The 18,055-nt window shown below is 46.4% G+C and overlaps 1 protein-coding gene across 1 annotated transcript in view; it reads left to right on the forward strand.

The window, feature by feature from the left end:
- The window catches only part of r (carbamoyl-phosphate synthetase 2, aspartate transcarbamylase, and dihydroorotase rudimentary), a 184,959-nt gene that overhangs the window by 18,343 nt on the left and 148,561 nt on the right, over positions 1-18,055 (forward strand). Inside the window, exons 5-8 of the mRNA XM_055069310.2 lie at positions 2,795-2,878; positions 5,316-5,457; positions 11,218-11,398; positions 16,175-16,360. Of these exons, the coding sequence (XP_054925285.2) occupies positions 2,795-2,878; positions 5,316-5,457; positions 11,218-11,398; positions 16,175-16,360 (593 nt within the window). The remainder of the gene's footprint in view (positions 1-2,794; positions 2,879-5,315; positions 5,458-11,217; positions 11,399-16,174; positions 16,361-18,055) is intronic.

Genomic DNA, 18,055 nt, shown 5'->3' on the forward strand with positions numbered 1-18,055 from the left:
ACTCCATTAGCTCAGTAATTTTGTTAGCTTTGATAATGAATATAGGTTGACATTCTTCAGTCACGAATATAGGTTGATAGCTCATTTTGTGTATCATTTTTGAAAAAATGTTGGAACTACATCGAAATAAATGCAGTAGGCTATTGCCAGCCATGCCTGTGTAGATAGAAGACGACAACAAAAATTGGCAGAGTTGGTATGGGCCAACCGTAATTAACTGTGGCGCAGGAAAAGCTAAGGCACTCGTTGAAGGAAACACCCATAATCGCTTTACTTGCAACTAAATTTTTATTAGGAAGCCGTGAGCTTAAATAAAAACCAGGAGCGTATGCGCACGTACAGTACAGCATAAAGAATGTCGCTTTCAGATAATCCAGAGCATCAACAAATGTTTGAATGTGTGGCTATAAGAGCATAGCTACTTTTTGAAATTCCCCCCATGTTCCCACCGTGCACAGCATTGTAGCAGTAGATGCAAGCCATTTTTCAATGAAACTGTGTCAGTAGCAGACGGCGCCCTTCTGTCGGTCCGTAGCAGCAGAGCACGTTGCACCGTGCATTGTTTTATGTTACGGATTGGGTGACCACCGTCGACCACTGTGTGTTATATAACCGCTTGCCGCAGAATAAAGGCATCATTTTCCCACTGTCTATGTACCTTGTCTCTCTCACCCGGCTGTGCCTGTGCATTGTACAAGCAGCAACACTGACCATGCTACAGAAACCACGGTGTCGTGACGGCATTGCTACACTTGAACAAGGGAGATAGTGGAGGATTTTGTTGGTAAATCACTGAATACATGTGAGTCGGCCCTCTCAGTACGCCTAAAGCCAGCCGAGATTTGTTATCTCGATCACAAATAACATCATTCGCTCTTTGATGCTGTGGTTATTGGAGCCTGTGCCTGGCTCCAAGGCCCGAGACTTCCGCTCCTGCATTTCAGTGAATCAAAGCACGTATGAGCGTACCGATGCTGGTGTCGAGTTTTGCTTCCAGACAAGAAGCCTTCTGCAGGACAGAGAGAGAGATAAGTTTAATGATACGAAATGCAGGGAAGCCAGCCTGAAGCACATGCCTCTCGGCGGCTACTCTGTACGGGGGGAAGGCGAAGAAGGAAAGAATGAAAGGAGCATGATGGGGTGACAGTGACGAGACAAGGAGGATGCAAAGCACATAACCAACAGCTGTGTCTACTCTAAGCCTAGAGTCCAGAGAATTGCAAAGCACCCTGGAAAGCACGCAGTTTGTGCTCGTCACTGTTCCAAAACCAGTAACTGTAAACACTTCTCGCACCTGAGCTATCCATATCGTTAGGCAGTATGTACTACTAGCACGGAACACTCGAGCCATCTCTTGGCATGGCTGCGTAACCACGCTCATGCCTCTTGCCATTGCACACGTGTCATGTGGAGAAACCAAGATTCAGCAGATGTAAGAGTTGTGAAGGGAAGCATAGGGTTGTGTGAAAGTCCAGCGTCCCTGGAAAATGAAGGCATTGATGCCAGCCCCCCTTTTTTGGTTTAACTTCTTGAATTTTTGGTTATGGGAGCAGAAATACAGCCTCTCATGTCTTCAGCAGTGTCGGCTGTATTGAGAACAACATGCTTTTCCAGCATAGAAATTGTGCAGCATGAATATGGTTTGTGGTTAAGCCATAGCATATATGACACACGTGTGCTTGCCTTTGAGAAGTGGCAGCTATGGGAAGACAGCAGGAGCAGTGTAGGGAATGTTTTGTCAGCAGCTGCTGTTGAGTGTGAAGGGGTTTCTCTAGGAAAGTACTGACGACACACTTGTCTGATCTGGCACTTTGTCTTCTTTTAATATTGCCGTATCTTTCAGAGCACCGAGGTTCAAAAGACACTCGCTGCGCAATTTTGTAGTCGGGGCTTGTGCTGATATGTTGGGTTTGTCACCGAGCAAACGTCAGTAATTCCTAGCAACAATGTTAGCAATTTAGTGTTGCATGTCTTGTCTTGGCAATCGAACCATCATGTAGCAGTTGAAATTTTGGTCATCATTGCACAGTGCTCCCCTGGAAAAAGGTCATGTAATTGAGGCAGACTTTTAAAATGTCGACCCAGTCAGCTGCTATAAATTCTGCTGCAGGCCCTAAAAAACAGTGCATCCTATGTGTGGCAAATACATCATACAAAGAGCATATGTAGCTTGCTTCAGTGTGTAAAAGTACCAACTGTGTCATTCCGTACATATTGAAGGAAACATAAGTGCAGTGCTTTAGCTTCTTCACTTTTATTGACTAACCAGTTGGTCCTGCTGCTTTGTGGATGGCATATTATTTATTACTGTAGAACTTCGGTGTTCCTTGTAAGGGAAACAGAAAAGGGCTCTGTCTACTTATGGAATATGTGTCGTAAGTGCAATGGGAATGTGCAGGGCTAATTATCCCAACGTGTTGTATTTTTGTTTGTTTCTTGGCCTTTGTTGCCTGTACTTCCACTGCCACCTTTCATTTGAAGGAAGCTGTAGTGGTTCCCCATTTAGAGGCAGCTGCCACAAGCCTCTTTTCATAGGTTTTGTTTGCATTTGAACTTGTTAATAAAAACAGTGATAACAAGGAACCCAGTGTCCTTGGTGCCTTTGGGTTCACCGGCGCTTTCCTTCAGCTGATTATGGCACACGATTGTCGGTGATAAAAAACGTGCTTTGTTTTCCACTGCCTTATAGTATTTCTAGATGATTTCATAGCTCTTGGACGTTGTTTAAGCTCATGCGTCAAACTGGCATATGAATTTATTGTAAGCTTTTCTTTCTGCCTCTGCTCATTTGCAGATTATAATAGAAGGCATGGAGCACACTTCCCTGCAGTTTGAAAACCCAAATTTGCTGAACCTTGTCAAGGAAGTCTCTCTCAAGGTGAGAAGGGTACTGCATGGTGTAGGAAAACTACAACTGCTAGTGTTAGCACTTTCGTGCTTGCATGACAAATAACACCGTTTTCAGACATCATTGATGTCTCGTTGAGGTATTTGCGAGCATGCACAACATGGCTGCACTGCTATGCCAGAAACGTAGACAGGAAGAAACCAAATAGAACACCTTTCATACCAGCATCACACGAGCATTTCAAGTCCCCACCCTTCTCGGCTCATCCTCGCACATTTTCCCTCACACCCATAGCAAATGGCACGCGAGGTGCGATCTTATCGCACTTTCACTTTATACGGAGCCGAGGAGTCTCCCAATGCATGTCGTTGTGCGCTGTTGGAGGAAAGACAAGATTTTCAATGCAAGCCCAGTGACAGTTTGGTGTTGTACACTGTACCGCACAATTGATCGGGCGCTATATTTAAAGGGGCTCTCCTTAGCTTTATTCTAATAAATTTCCAGTTTCCTTGGAGTCAAAAGTTCAAAAGTTAAGAGATTCTACTGTACCAGCAAAAAACAGCACGAACTGCCCAAGGATATTGATGTCACTCTGCAAAAGTAAGAAGCCCAAAACTGCCTACAGTAAGTCGCACGTCTCCCCTTGGCCCATGGCCTCTGTGCCATTCGCGACCTTACAAAGGAAGGAGAGGGGCACCTCAGTAGAGAGGCCATGTGGTTTTATGCATGATATGGTCTGACATTTGACTTATTGTACCACTAGCGTCATCTAACGAGTTCCCAACATGGTGCAACAGTTGTTGCACCTTTCAGAAGTGCAGGACATTATATCCGATGTCGCGACACAATCTTCTCTCTCCTTCTGAATTCCACTTTGCCCAGTGTATCATAGTGACACGCTGAGTTTCATACCTCAAAATGCTGATAATGCGGAAAACAGCGCAAACGCCATGGTAGCATTTTCAACATGCTGGAGTGATGCTTCAGTTGTGGATAGCTCAGTACTATTTACTAATTACAGTCGCCGACCATTTATTCGGACCTCACGGGGACTGCGGAAATGTCCGAATAAACAGGTGTCCGAAAAAGCGGATTAAGAAAAAAAAAAATTTAATCCTTTATTTCCACGCACTTATTCGGGCTTGGCAGTAGGCTTGAAGAAATCGTGAGTGCGTCGTTGCACGCTGTTCCGTTTACGCGCAATCAGATAAGCCTGAATCTCGGAGAGGGTCTTACGGTCACTATAGGCGGCTGAAAGCACAGTCACTGCTTGTGCACGCACCGCATGCGACGGCAGCGTAGCACATGGTGCGTCATCTTCCGACTCGGAGTCATCGTCCGGCGGTGCAGCAGAAACCTGACGAATGATCTCGCCGTCGTCGAGTTCTGTGCATGTCAGTACAGCAGTGTCAGCACCTGTGAAACTGTCTGATGGTGTCCGGAATCGCAATGCAACCACTGCGCAGGTTTCGGCAGAACATTTTCCGCGTCAGTAGGGAGCACATCGGAAGGCGACAAATCTTAGGCCTCCCGGCACCCGCTTGCCGGCATTCCCCAGCGCAGTCTGCGCGGGCACTGTCGGCGCCATTAGACACTTGACGCGATGTTTCCGTACGCCGCGTTGGATCACCGAAACCTCGACACAGCACACAAAGCAAACACCACCGTGCCGACACCAGTCGCACTTACGAAAAACGTGGCCTGCTCGCAGCGTCGTGCACGAAAGAAACAAATCAGCTGCTGGATTGTCTTGACATGGCTTACTAAGCTGAAAGCGGAACTGCTTTACGGCCACTCTATCAAACCAGACAGAAACGATGATGCTGAGCGGGGATTTCCAGTAGCGCCACTTCGTGGGACAGCAAGAAGGCTCCGTTCAAAACAAAAATGGCGTTCGGCAAGTCGAACTATGCGCCGGTCAGAGTCGGTGCATGATGCCCTCGATCGAGTTGGCTCAAGGAGTGTCCGAAAAATCAGACGAGAGGTTGCAAGGGGTCCGAACTTTCGGCAGTTGTTATACATTATGGTCTATGGGGAGAATGGCGGTGCCGCGAAGCTGACCGAATAATCGGGCATGTCCGAATTTTTGGAGTCCGGAAAATCGGTCGGCGACTGTATTACATTAATTTTTAACTAAAATACAATTTCCTCATGCTTTTGATGCAGGTCTACTCTTCATGGCTAGAAATAAAGGTGATCAAATCGTTGTAATTTTCCTGTGTGTGGAATGGTGTTAGGGCTTTCTGGTATTAATGGAGTAGGCAAGTGCTTCCTTAGGCATGTATTTCTTGGTCAGCTACTTTTGGAGATGTCACTTTAAGCGCGCCTTTATTGGATGCATCATGCACTAAACATTATGTGATGCTAGAGTTGAAAATATCCCCGAAAGTGATAGCTCAAAAGTACAGCCACTGCTTGTAGGTTTGTTAGAGCTGTCTGAGACGTCTGTGCGGTTCGCATCTTGCAGGAACCCGTTGTGTACAATAAAGGAGGCAAGCCATCGATCACCGTGGTGGACTGCGGCATGAAGTACAACCAGCTGCGCTGTCTCATATCTCGGGGAGCTCGGGTCACAGTAGTGCCCTGGGACCATCCTGTGGACCCCAAGGGTGAGCTGTCCTCTAAATGCTATTGCAAAGCCACGGAGGAAGGCATTTAGGAGGTGAAACTCCTGTCAGCGCGAGCGAGCGCAGGCGACCAGATAAGGTCACAATTAATTGTATGCGCCGACGGGGCCGTATACAGTGGCGGCGCCATGCGGCGCGTCGTAGCAGCTGCAGCGAAAAAACAAAAAATGCAGCGCCTGGCCAGGCGGCTCCGGCACGCTCTCCGGCCACTTCCTCCGTGCCCTCAATAGAAGTCAGGCGCGCGCGGCCGAACGGGAGCAACACGCTCGACCGGTTACCCTGGCAACCAAAACGGCGGTAATTTCTTTCTAGGCTGCCAGGTGCCGCCAGCATGATAATGGCTCCGCAGGCTTGTGACCTTTTCTGGCCGCCGCAAACAGCGGAGTTTCCACTCCTAAATGTTTCTTGCTCCGTGCACAAAGCATGCCTAGAGTCTTAAGCACAATACATTTGAGTGACGCAGCAGTTTTATTCACTGAACGAGGCTTGTTACTTCTGCTGCCCTTTATAGCCGCAAATGTACTGCTGGGGACATCAAAGTGTTGGGAAATTGGGGTTAACCACAACGTTTCCTTTTTTTTTTATCTGTTTCATGTTCACATTATCTCGGCATCACTGCAACTTGTATGTTTTGTTTGAGACCTATGCCATCCTTGGCAAAATACAAAAACACTAGTGCTTGGATTTAGGTACACATGGAAGAACCACAGGTTATCAAAATTAATGCACAGCTCCCACTACGGTGTGCCTCATAATTAGATGGTAGTTTGGCATGTGAAACCCCAATTGCTTGTTTTTTGTTATCCTTATACAGTAAATCCTTATACAGTAAATCCTCGTTATAACGGAATGCAAACAGCGACGAAAAAATTCAATATATGCGGTAATTCGACAGAAACGACTACTCCACAAAAGCAAAAAAAAAGTTGAGCTGAAATAGCACCACTCCGCGAAAGTCATAATACGGGTGTCACGCGGCGCATCTTCAATTGGCATCAAGCCAGGTCAGGATCAAACTTCTTGGTCGTGATTGACTCCTCTGCAGAAGCTGTGGGAGGGAGCCGTAGAGTAGAGTGTTGGGTAGGGTGACTTTGGGCACCCAGAAGGCAGAGCAGAGTAACATTTGTCTGTGCCGTTGCATACTACTTCCACAGCACTGCGGTACCATGATGGCAGTTCCACTCATCACTGATAACATGCGGGTGCAGCATGGAGGAATAGGGTGGGCTGACAGAGAGGGTCTCTCGCTCGCTCAGCGCGAGTAAGACCCTAGAATAAAAATAAAGGTAGTGACATTCTTTTACCGTACGTGCACTGCACTTATAACTACAGTGGAACCTTGTTAAACCGCAGTTGGCCGAAGCTCAGACAAAGTATGTACTAAATGGTCGTATTGTTAACCGAATTAGCATGAGATCGCCCACTTACCTGTTGAAAACGGAACTCAGAGAGAGTGCGATGAAAGGGAAAAAAACATGCAGTATTTATTCACTTCGCGCAACAAAAGTGTTATTTTCGTTTGATGCCGCGGCAGCCTAGCACGACGACAGCGGCCTCAGACTTACTGAAGCTGCGTGCCAGCTTTTCAGCCAGCCCCCTCTTCTCGGCAAACAGTGACATGGCAGATTCCTCGTTGGCATTACGTATTCTCCGTGCACGCGCGCAGTAGTGCTGCAGAAGTTCCGGGACGCCTTTTTTATTGCCGGGTGCTGCTCTCGTCGCGACAATTGCATTCATGAGGCTGACGTAATGCGCAGCTTCTGCCACTGTCGGGCCTAAATTGCCCGTGCTGTCGCTTCCCGTGCCATCCTCATCACTGTCGCTAGTCGACACTTCGGCAACAACAGAGGCAGCGATGGCGAAAAGTTGAACCTCGTAGCCGACATCTCTTCGTAGTCGCAGCAGCACTGCCGAGCAACTTCTTCGCATTTGAAATGCCACACACCGTAGTCAACAGCAGATCCCTGTCGTGTCATGCCAGCGCTGACTTCTCCGTGTCACGTTCGACAGCACAGACGATGTCTAATTTTTCTTCTATGCTGAGCACTCGCCGTCTTTTTTTTATCCGAGCTTCGGCATGACGAGAGTCCTCGCTTGCATGACGCCACAACGCTCTCTGGCATCTCTCTGGCACGGCGCCAAAATGATGATGTTGATGTGACTTCACACGCAAACGCGTAGGGTGCTTGGAGGCCGTTCCGATCTCTGAGGCTTGTTGTTCTGCCGGGCCACTCGATAGAAACGACGCACCGCCGTGTTTGCGTGACGAAAAGTGGAAACACTACGTTTTAACCGATGCGTACGCAGTAAGCTGTTACAGTTTATGCGGATACAATACACATTATGTTCAATGGCCGCTGAGTCGGGGATTTGACTTTGCTACTTTTAAAATGAAACTACTGTTTAAGTGGGTACGGTTTAATGAGGTTTTACTGTATATCAAGAAGAACAAAAAATTTGATCGTTATAACCGATCATTGCTATATCTGGACTGCAGTAAAAAAAGAAAAAAGAAAGCTGCGAAACATACCTTTGTGCCTCCGAAACCAAGTTTCCCAGCTACGATTAAAGATTGATGTAGAAAAAAGGCTGTGAAAAATGAAACGATTATAGTATATACCTCTAAACAGCGTGTCAAGCATTAGGCATGCTGAAATAGTCTGAAATCTGCACTTGCTTTTGTGTAAGTTTCAGGTTCAGAACTGTGGTGTGCATTGCATCCAACGGCTGCGCGAACACTGGCAGCTATGATTTAGTGTACATGAAATCAATGAGCGACTCTATCAATGACAGTACACTTTGCGTGAACATTGGGATCGACGCCAAAGATGGGCCACTGTCAATCTCGTCGCCTCCAGCGCACAGCGCCGCCGTCTGTCGCGACAACGATCACCCCGTCATAGATTCTTCGCAGAACAAGGCTGCGCTATTTGTACTCAGAAACTCCTCCATTGTAGCACCACCTATTTTATTGCCAGTAGCGACATGCTCCCAGAGTTCAGTAATGTCAGCAGCTACTACCTCGTTGGCTTCACACATGGGGTTTCGGCCGGGTGCACAAAGCCCGCCGTTTCCATTTATCGGCATGGTCACTGGTTCTAGCCTTCATGATTGTGGTGCTCGCGGTTTTTAGAATTTTCAATATCATCGACTGTGCGAGCTTGTATTTTGAGTCTCGCAAAATTGGCAGCTTCGTCTCAAGCGACACAGCTTTGCACTTTGTCAGGGCACCTACCGCTGCTTCCACAGTGCATTTCCACACTCACTGAGGAAGAGAGGGAGATTGCAGAAAGGAAGCGCAGGCACGGTCCGCTTCTCGCTTTTAACAGTGAAGCTGTTTATGGCTAGGTTCTGGCGGATCTAGTCTCCATGGACATCGACCAACAATTCGTACTCCTCTCCACCGCTGACGCCTCTCTCCCAAGTTGTGTGTACTCCTCGCCATGAGCACCATCTCACCCCTAACATTGCGCAATACCGCAGCGGCGCACACTCTTCGGCGGCCACCTCTGCGACGCACTAGAGCGCGGGCCATGATTGGCATATCTACACTATAATAAAACGTCATTGTCTCTATCCACTTTCACGTGTGACCGTCTTTGGTTTGCCGGGGACTTGGCCACGATCAGCGGCTTGCGTGGTGCGCAACAGTGTGAAGTGGCCGCAGCTGCGTTGCAGCCTTGCATCTCTTCCAAAGATGTCAAGCAAGAGACTGTGTGTGTGACGTATCGTGATCAAAATGTTTATGGTGCATGTCTTCGGGAAGATAAGCCCGCCGACAATGCATCCATTGTCGTTGCGGGATATTTCAATGTCAACGTGAGCAGACTCGACGTGGCGTGGATACTTACCTGCATGTTGGAGCGCTTAGGCCTCAAGCGTTTCACTGATGCCACCCTACCCACAACTCGCCACCAATCCTGCATCGACCTAACCTTCGGGAAGAACATTAACACATTGGAAGTGCAACCACTTGCCGTGTACCACAGGTATAACAAGGCAGTGATTACAATGGTCACGAAATAAATTATGACAGCTGGATCTTTGAGTAAATGTCTGTTTATTAACCCAATACTAAACTCTCAATAGTAGTCAAATTCAACATAGCAAATCCCCACCATAGGAATACTTCAACTTAGCAAAACCAACCATAGTGCCAGGTTCACTGGACTTCCCTCTTCACAAGGTGGAAGGGCTCTGAATTTTTTAATTTTTTTCTCTGAACGCTCGCTGGTGATGCGGGATGCGAAGGAGCTGGTGCCATCTTGTGGCATGGTGCGCCAACTTGTGATGCTCTCCATGGCTTTCACAATTGGCACACTGGCGGGATGCGCTGTGAGGTAATAGTGGCAGACTAGTGGCAATAGTGGCAAACTTTTCACCCCATCTCGATTAAGGGAACTTAGCAAAGCAATTTTCTGAATTATCCTGCATGGAAAACGCCGGCCGAAAGGCGGAATTTCGATCGTTATATCCGATATGCTATGAATAACATATTGTTATATATGGGTTCTTTTTTCCCATAGCCCTAATGCAAAAATTAATACTCTGAAGTCAACTCATCGTTATAAGTGGACTGCATTGTAGACTCGTGTAAGGGCCACGCCCTCAACTTGGCAGGCCAAAATTGGGAAAAAACATTTCCGTCGGAGAAGCAATCACATTCGGTGCCCCAATGTGACGCGCACTCATCGGTGAACTTTTTCACACTGCGCACTTCTGCGTGCCCCTACTAGATGGCGAGAGCTGCGCATTGGCTTCTAATGCAATGGTACATTTAAGGATCAGGGGTGTGCATTGGTTGCCGGCTGCAGGCACCATTTGACAAAGAGGTTTGTTCCTGTGTAAAAACTGTGCTTCATCGAAATTGTGAAAAAGAGCGTGGCCCTTAAACGAGTCTATGCGGTATCTTTCCGCCCAAGCCAGCAAGCAAGGGCGAGTGAGGCAGTCCGGTGCTTATCTGCCTGTCTGTGGAACAGAGTTGTGTGGTTGCGTCTGTGCGGTTTTTGTTTTAAGGGGTTTTTCTTTTCCTCTTATTTTTAACACGCGCTGGCACCACGTCAGTGCTCTTGATCGTGGTGATCATGGATCCGGCAGTCACAACAATAGATGTGCTTGGCAGCTCAATCGCCACGATCACATGCCCCCTGATAGTTTGCTCTAAGTGGCGCACCTTATCGGTATGCTTCAAGTAATCTGGTTTAAAATGCATGCATTTGGATGAGACTGGAAGAAATATTGACTAAAGCAATAATTTTATAAAGCAGCTTCATTATAGCAAGGGTTTACTATACGTTGAGTCTATTATAAGTATGTCCAAATTATGGGCACTTAAATTACGGTCAGCGACAGCATTCACCTTTGGAAGCTTGCTCCTTTTGTTTTTATTTTTATTGTGCCATGAGGTAGTACAAGTGGGCACATAAAAGAAGGGTTTCGGAATCAGAAATTTGTAGGAGGGCTCCCTGCTGCATAGAGAGGTTTGATTGTAATTATTAGCGACATTCTGCAAGCATGTTGTTGCCTTGTTTGAAGAATACATGCTGGTGTTTCTGAGGCAGCAAATGAAGCAAATTAGTGTCACTTGTGGCTTTAAGGTTAAAATTTTGCTTACTATTGACACTCTAAGTACTACAAAGAATATTTTAGTACCTCATTTTCCCAGTTTTACTACTTTCTGGCTTTGATCAGATTATCGTCTCAAGGCTGGCTGGTGGGCACTTTTCTCATCCTCTTGCACAGATTGTGATGGTCTGTTCGTGAGCAACGGTCCGGGAGACCCGACACAGTGTGCCGCGACAGTCAAGATGCTGCAGACGTTCCTTGAATGCAGCGACCCCGTCAAACTGAAGCCTGTCTTCGGCATCTGTCTAGGACACCAGCTGATGTGCCTTGCTATAGGTGCCACCACATACAAGATGAAGTATGTATGTAGCAGCTTGAACTGGCCCTCTGCTTTGAAACACAAACACCAAAGGCAGCTGTTCATTTGGAACGTGTTTTGGTGTCCGTTTAGCAAGGGCTTTATCTCTTATTTCAAAACCTTTGTTACTGTGACTTCGTGGCAAAATGTTGTTTTTCGCACACTTGTTACTGCTAACAGCAGTTGTGAGCTACTAGATTGGCCATTGCTGTTTGTCCATGTTCATTGATTGTGTGACAAAAAAGATAAATATGCTTAGAGCGTAAACACATGATGAAAACCACTAGGCTTGAATTTTCAAGCTGCGCATTTTATTTGTAGAGTTCACTGAAGCCACATCAAACATAACAGCGAACAATACAGTTTGTAGCCCTAAAGATACGGTAGAATGCTTTGCGCGGCCCTTTTGGTGGAGCAGAGTCACATGGTAAAACTTGCAGTTTTTGGACTATGTTACATATACAGTCGAACCCGACTATATCATACATGTTTACGTTGAATTATTCTATATATCTAACAATTTCTGGACACGGTATAGTTACAATGAGTATATGTAGCAAAAATTATGCTTATATCGAACAAAAATAGCAGTTACTCCCGATATATCGAACGTGAAGCGGCGGTAAAGTGCTCCCAGAAGTTGGCTTTCCCTCGTGGCGGTGGGTAAACCCGGCGGCGCGGCTCCATCCAACCGCTCTCCCTATCGTGACCGCGCTGCCTCGGACGAGCCATGGACACCCCCCTGCAAAAATGATCCTGGCCCACCAGCAGCGCTTGCTCAGACGGCCAATCAGGGGCTCGTGTGCCCTCGTCGTGCAAGATGGCGAAAGTGCGAGTTGTCTCGCTGTTTTTCTGGTTCATTGTGTTGCGCCTTGTGGGCCTTCTCCCGCAGTGTTGCCGTGATGAAGCCACAGAATTCGCCTTTCGTCATGAAGCTCAAAATGATAATTCGGGTCGAACGCGGTGAGAAGTCTGATGTCCCTGCAGCGTGCAAGATTCCAAGGAGCACTCTCATCGCGATCTTGAAGAATAAGGGGGAGATTAGGGTTAAAGTGGCCAAACTCGCGACCACCCGGTGCCTGTGGCACCCGATGCGTTCATGGGCCGTGTATGAGTGGTTCATCCGTAATTGCTTTAGCTGTGCCGGCTTCCGTGTGCTCGGTGATGACTGTAAATTTTGATGAATGCGACGAAGCCGTTGTCGAAGTTTGGAGCAAGCTGTCAGAATTTCCGGAAGCTGTTGACGAATTAACGGTGGACGAGTTTGTGAGTACAAATGATGGTGTCAAGACCACGGGAGAGCCCGAAAACGAAGACTACATTGCCGACAGCGTACCTAGCACAAGTGAAAATTTGCACCATAAGGAAGGCAATGACGGTTCTTTGCCCACATCCTCCGAAGTGATTGATGCGCCCGCACGAGTCCGGTGCATCTGCGCGAATGCGGAAGGTTGCAGCCTCAGTTGCTCCGACTCCTTAGACAATCTGAAGTGCGTGCGTCGCAGGCAGCGAAATTCTCACGCAGAAGAAAGCGTAGGACTATTTCATGCAAAGCTAAGCTAGTTTCATCAATAAAGTGATTTTATAAATGGTATGTGCTTTTACGACATCCAATTAGCAAGCTCATATCAAATTATGCTGTATATTGAACTGATAGGCGTTTTTTTGCGAGTTCGATATAGCCGGATTCAACTGCTTAAAAGGTAATACATTTACAGACAAGGTAAAACTCCACAGCAGTATTTGCGGCTTCTTATTTTTAATCTTGTAATTAGATGGTGAACTGCTAGCTGGTCAGCAAGCAGAGCAGCGACTCTCATCAATTACAAAAGCAAACAAGCACAAACGTCTGACAGCGCAGCGTATACAGTCAACGTCCAATTTTTTGGACTCCCTAGAGGTTGCAAAAACGTTGGAGAAATCGGGCAGTCCGAAAAAAAAAAAAAAAAACGAATGCATGCCTCGTACTGCCCCCAGCTGCTCAAATAGCCACAGGCACGTCCAAAATAGTTATGAAGGCCTGTCAGTATACTTATTAGGTGTGTTGATGCTCGTACTGTGACAAGAGTGCTAGTGCACGCATGTATAATTAAGGAGTACCTACTGTGTCCTGGAACAATTGCCCCTTACCACTCTTGGTATGCTTCTCCGCAATACTTCGTTGTCACCGCAATACCTCGTGTATGTTTCACCGTTTAACATTGCTGTATTGAGAGGAAGCTGAATTTCGGGAACCGGCATTATTCAACGCGTCATGCTTTTCAAGCTTCGAAGCCATTGGCAAGGATTATAAAGGCAGAGTCGGTATCCTAAGATACAAATGAAAGTATTGTATTGGATACAATAATTGCAGTAGTGTCTTTTATAGGTATCTCAAATACTTGTTGCTGCAGTATCTTGTATCGTATCATGATACAATTGCTAAGTATCTTTGCCCAAGCCTTGATCCATGGCAATGGCAATACTCCTGGGGAAGGTTAAGCATATTCTCTAGTTCAAAGTGTCATATACACCAAGCAAAGGGTGATAGCAAGGTTTTTTGTTGACAGCACCAGCAAGGACCAGTGCTATGCAGCTGAAGACTAGTACATGCACTACATCGAAAGTCTACAAATCAGCTCTTTAGTTGCTTCCTCTAGAACTCAATCTTTGCTGCTGTGCCTGCATTATCTCAGTGATGTTGGTCTCGGGAGGCATCATCATGGTGGTCATAGCTACACTGTCGAAAAAGCAGGAAAACATGGCATGTGCACTACAGATAAGCATCCACACTGTTTCAAGGGGACAGAGTTTCTTACAAAAATTACTAAAGGAAACCCTTGGGCTAATGTTTACAAGAGCTGCAAGTGTGAATGTTCAGCCAGCATGGCAGGGATGGTTATTACATGGATTTGCTAAAACTTCAAGCAGTTTCAAGCTGATCACTTTCAACAGAATATTGTGCTACATATGCAAGAATTCACCGTGATTATGCATGCACATAGAAACAACCATATTTATTTGATTAAAAGGTGGTCGCGATTATAAGGTGAGAGTGCTGGTTAGAAACCCCCCCCCCCAAAAAAAAAAAAAACTTAAGTATGCGCACTTATATAAGATGATATAGAGTAGCTGACAGATTATTCAGACTCTGCAGGGATTGCCTGAAATACTGAATTACTAACACAGCCAAAACACAATATGGCAGCCGTGAAATGTGGGGAAAGGGAGCTCCAACACATGGGGTGCGGGTTATGCGTGAATTTTTGCCTTTAAGTGTTGCTTGACGGCAGCGTGAATTGTGCCGTATAGTGTGGCTATAGTGTAAAGCGTGCACTGCCGTAAAGCCACATTATACGGCAAAATTCACGCTTCCCTGAGGCCACACCCAACGGCAAAATTTGTGTATATGGTGGTGGTGGTGGTGGTGGTAGGGGGTGAGGGGTGACATAGAGGCTAAAGATACCACAAAAAGGAAGCCTTGAATAAATATTGTAATTGTCTTATTGTCTTGCTTTGTTTAGAAAACTATGATTGCTTTGAAATTTACAGTGACAAAGCCTAATAAATAATGTCACAGGAGCGTTTCAGACCACAAGCACAAAGTCTAGGCAAGTCCACGTACTAGCCATCACTCTTACGGTAGCTGAATGATCTAGTGGTAATTTGTAGCATAGCATGCTGATCGCATGTAAAGTGGTCTACAGCAGAACGAGACCTTTTTGTCCTTGCAGGAACCACAATGTTTTATTGCGACGGCAGTCAAGAGCTCAAAACAAGGTTTTCTGCCATGCTGCCATAATTGACGTCATCATTGTGTCGTTGTTGTGCAAGTGTTATCAAGTCCCTGTCATGCCACAGCCATAGTTGCTGTCAAGTAAATATGGTAATCGCTTGAATGCGCTGCCATGGATGGTGCTACTTCTGGCAACATTGAGTATTTGAGAAGTGCCATATTTATTTGATTATAAGACGAAGATGCAGTTGAGAGACCCAAGAAAAAGAGCTTACGTACATCAATATATAAGGCGATATAGAGTAGCTGACGGATTACTCAGACTCTGCGGGGATCACCCCCGAAATAATCAATGCGAATTATATGCAAATTTGAGCCTGCAAAATTCACGCTGCCGTGAAGTCACACCTCAAAGCTAAATTCGCATATAATCTGTACCCGGCCATTGTCCAAATTTTGCAATTCTCGATGCCACTTACACCGACAAAAATATGGTGCTGGCTCACCTGCCAGGGTTTATTAGTTGCTACAGTATGTGCGGCTGTCTAAAATCTGGATCACTGGAAATGTGGCACTGCTGCTGCCATATTGAAACAGTAACTGAATCGATCAGTATAGCATATAAGGTGTGGGGTGACATAGAGGTTAAGTATTCTTGGAAAAAGATCCCTCCTTATATTTATATATATACGGTAATCTGTGAATTGCACCATGACGTGAAATTAGTCCGTTCTTGCGCTTCACGCTGAAAGTTAGGTGCCCCGGAATCAGTCATGCTTTTTGATGCCAATAATAGGTTCTACAGCTATGTATATTACTGATCAGTCATTCATGTACCTTCAGTGGATAGAGCTGCAATGCTGATTTGCTCCATAATGGCAGGCTTTAGAATGCAACTCAAGCAGCAGCTGCCCTTCCATTAAGGTTGTCATCACAGCTGGACTTATTCATCTTACTCCTGTACCATCATTTGGTGTACTGCACTATTTTAATTCCACGTGAAGTGTATTTGTGGCCGATGCACTCTTGCCGTTTTGCGTCACCTTCTCAAACGTTTTCAGATACGGCAATCGTGGCCACAACCAGCCCTGCCTCTTTAGCGATTCTGGTCGCTGCTGCATAACCACACAGAATCATGGCTACGCCGTGGAAGCATCAACACTTCCCTCGGAGTGGTCGGCACTTTTCACCAACGCCAATGACCGCACTAATGAAGGCATTGTCCACAGGAAACTACCATTCTTCAGGTTGGTACTAGAAACCAGCTGCATGTTTCCATCCATGGAACTGGTATTTTCTTCTCAGTTTGCTTTGCCGTGTTTGTATTCTTGTCTTCTTAAGGGCTGCATTTGTAACTTTGCTTTGGGCGCTCGCTAGTATAGTATGGAGGCACGTCAATAGGGAAACTTCGGTTCATGTAAACATGAATCAGTGTGAAATAAGTTGAGAAAAATGTTAAATAAGCATGAAAAGTGAAATGTTTAGTGAACTTCGATATGAGTATTGTTTTTCAAAAATATATGCTTATCTTCGAACTTTACCCTGCGACATGAAGGTATGATTAAAGGGACACTAAAGGTTAATATTAATTCAATGTGGACTGTTGAAATACCATCCCAGAAACCTCGAAACGCTTGTTTCGTGCGAAGAAGAGACTTATTTTAAGAGAAAATGCGTTCTGAAGCGTCCGCGTGCCTCTAGCGCAGTTCAAGTCACCCACCCTCCGATCGAGGAGTATTGACGTCATGGTCTCATAGTGACGTTGCGCCGTCGGTGAGTAAAACGGCGTCCGCAGGAGGCGCTACGGCTTTTCTGCACAAAACGCAAACGTGCGGCCAGAAACAGAGCCAAGACAGAGCCGACAGCAGCGCGAAAACGGAACTATGGTGGCTAGCGGAAGGGAAAGCGCACCACGATAAGCTGGTTCTTTATTTTATGACGCCAACTTCGACGCTCATTGCAATGGATGACCCTGACGACACATTAGCTCGCGATGCTGGGCTCGAGTTCAGCGATTTAAGCACTGGAACGTGACCTGCTGTTGAGGGCTCACGCTGCCGGCGTCGTTGCTTACTACTACGACGACGGCCTGCTTTGAAAGGCACTTCATGCGGCTTCAGTAAGTCGGCGTTGAACTCGTAATCCTCTGGACGAAAGTGCAGCGAGCGCACTACGTGATTTTTCGGCTCTTTGCCGGCGTGCTGTGGCAGAGGTATGGCACTTAACCACTTCGAACGGAGAGGTTCACTCATTGGCACACAGTGATAATTAACGTTGAATTCGCCGCTGCAACTGCCCTTGACCAAGTTCCGTGGACCGTTCGCGCATCCTACGACATCATATGGACGTGGCATTCTCGCTGCTTGTTCCAAATGCAAGTTTCGTGAGCCAGCAGGACCACCGCAGCACGACGTGATAAAGGAACAACTGAAACTCCAAAGCGCGCGCGCGGCACAAGGTCGAGCGCGCAGAGTCGAGTGAAAACGAAACCTTTCGATCACCCATACTACTCAAAGGTCAAAATGTTTTTTTCTTAGAATCGAATAGAAATAGACAAGTAGCATTTTCTTCCGTCTTATAATCTAATGAAATTATCTTTTTAATACGAGTAGTTGAGTACTAGTGACAAATTATGGTGAGGAGTGCTTTCGTCATCGGGCTAGTACCGGAATGTCGCTGGGGGGTCTCAAATAGTGTTATGCATTTACCTCAATTTCTCTGTTACTAAAGCTCTGTTCGCGATTATATTGACGCCTTAGGTGTTCTAGAGCATTGCTTTATCACTTTAACTTGACTTTCTGGTAACCTTTAGTGTCCCTTTAATGCCTTGTAGCACCCACCGACGCCACTACGCACAGATGCTAAAGGTCGGCGCTCCTGGTCGTCATTGCAAAATATTAAGTTTGGCGGCACGTGCAGAGGGCGCAAACATGGTGCACGCC

Source organism: Dermacentor andersoni, chromosome 9 (genome assembly GCF_023375885.2).
Source record: "Dermacentor andersoni chromosome 9, qqDerAnde1_hic_scaffold, whole genome shotgun sequence".
Taxonomy (NCBI): Eukaryota; Metazoa; Arthropoda; class Arachnida; order Ixodida; family Ixodidae; genus Dermacentor; species Dermacentor andersoni.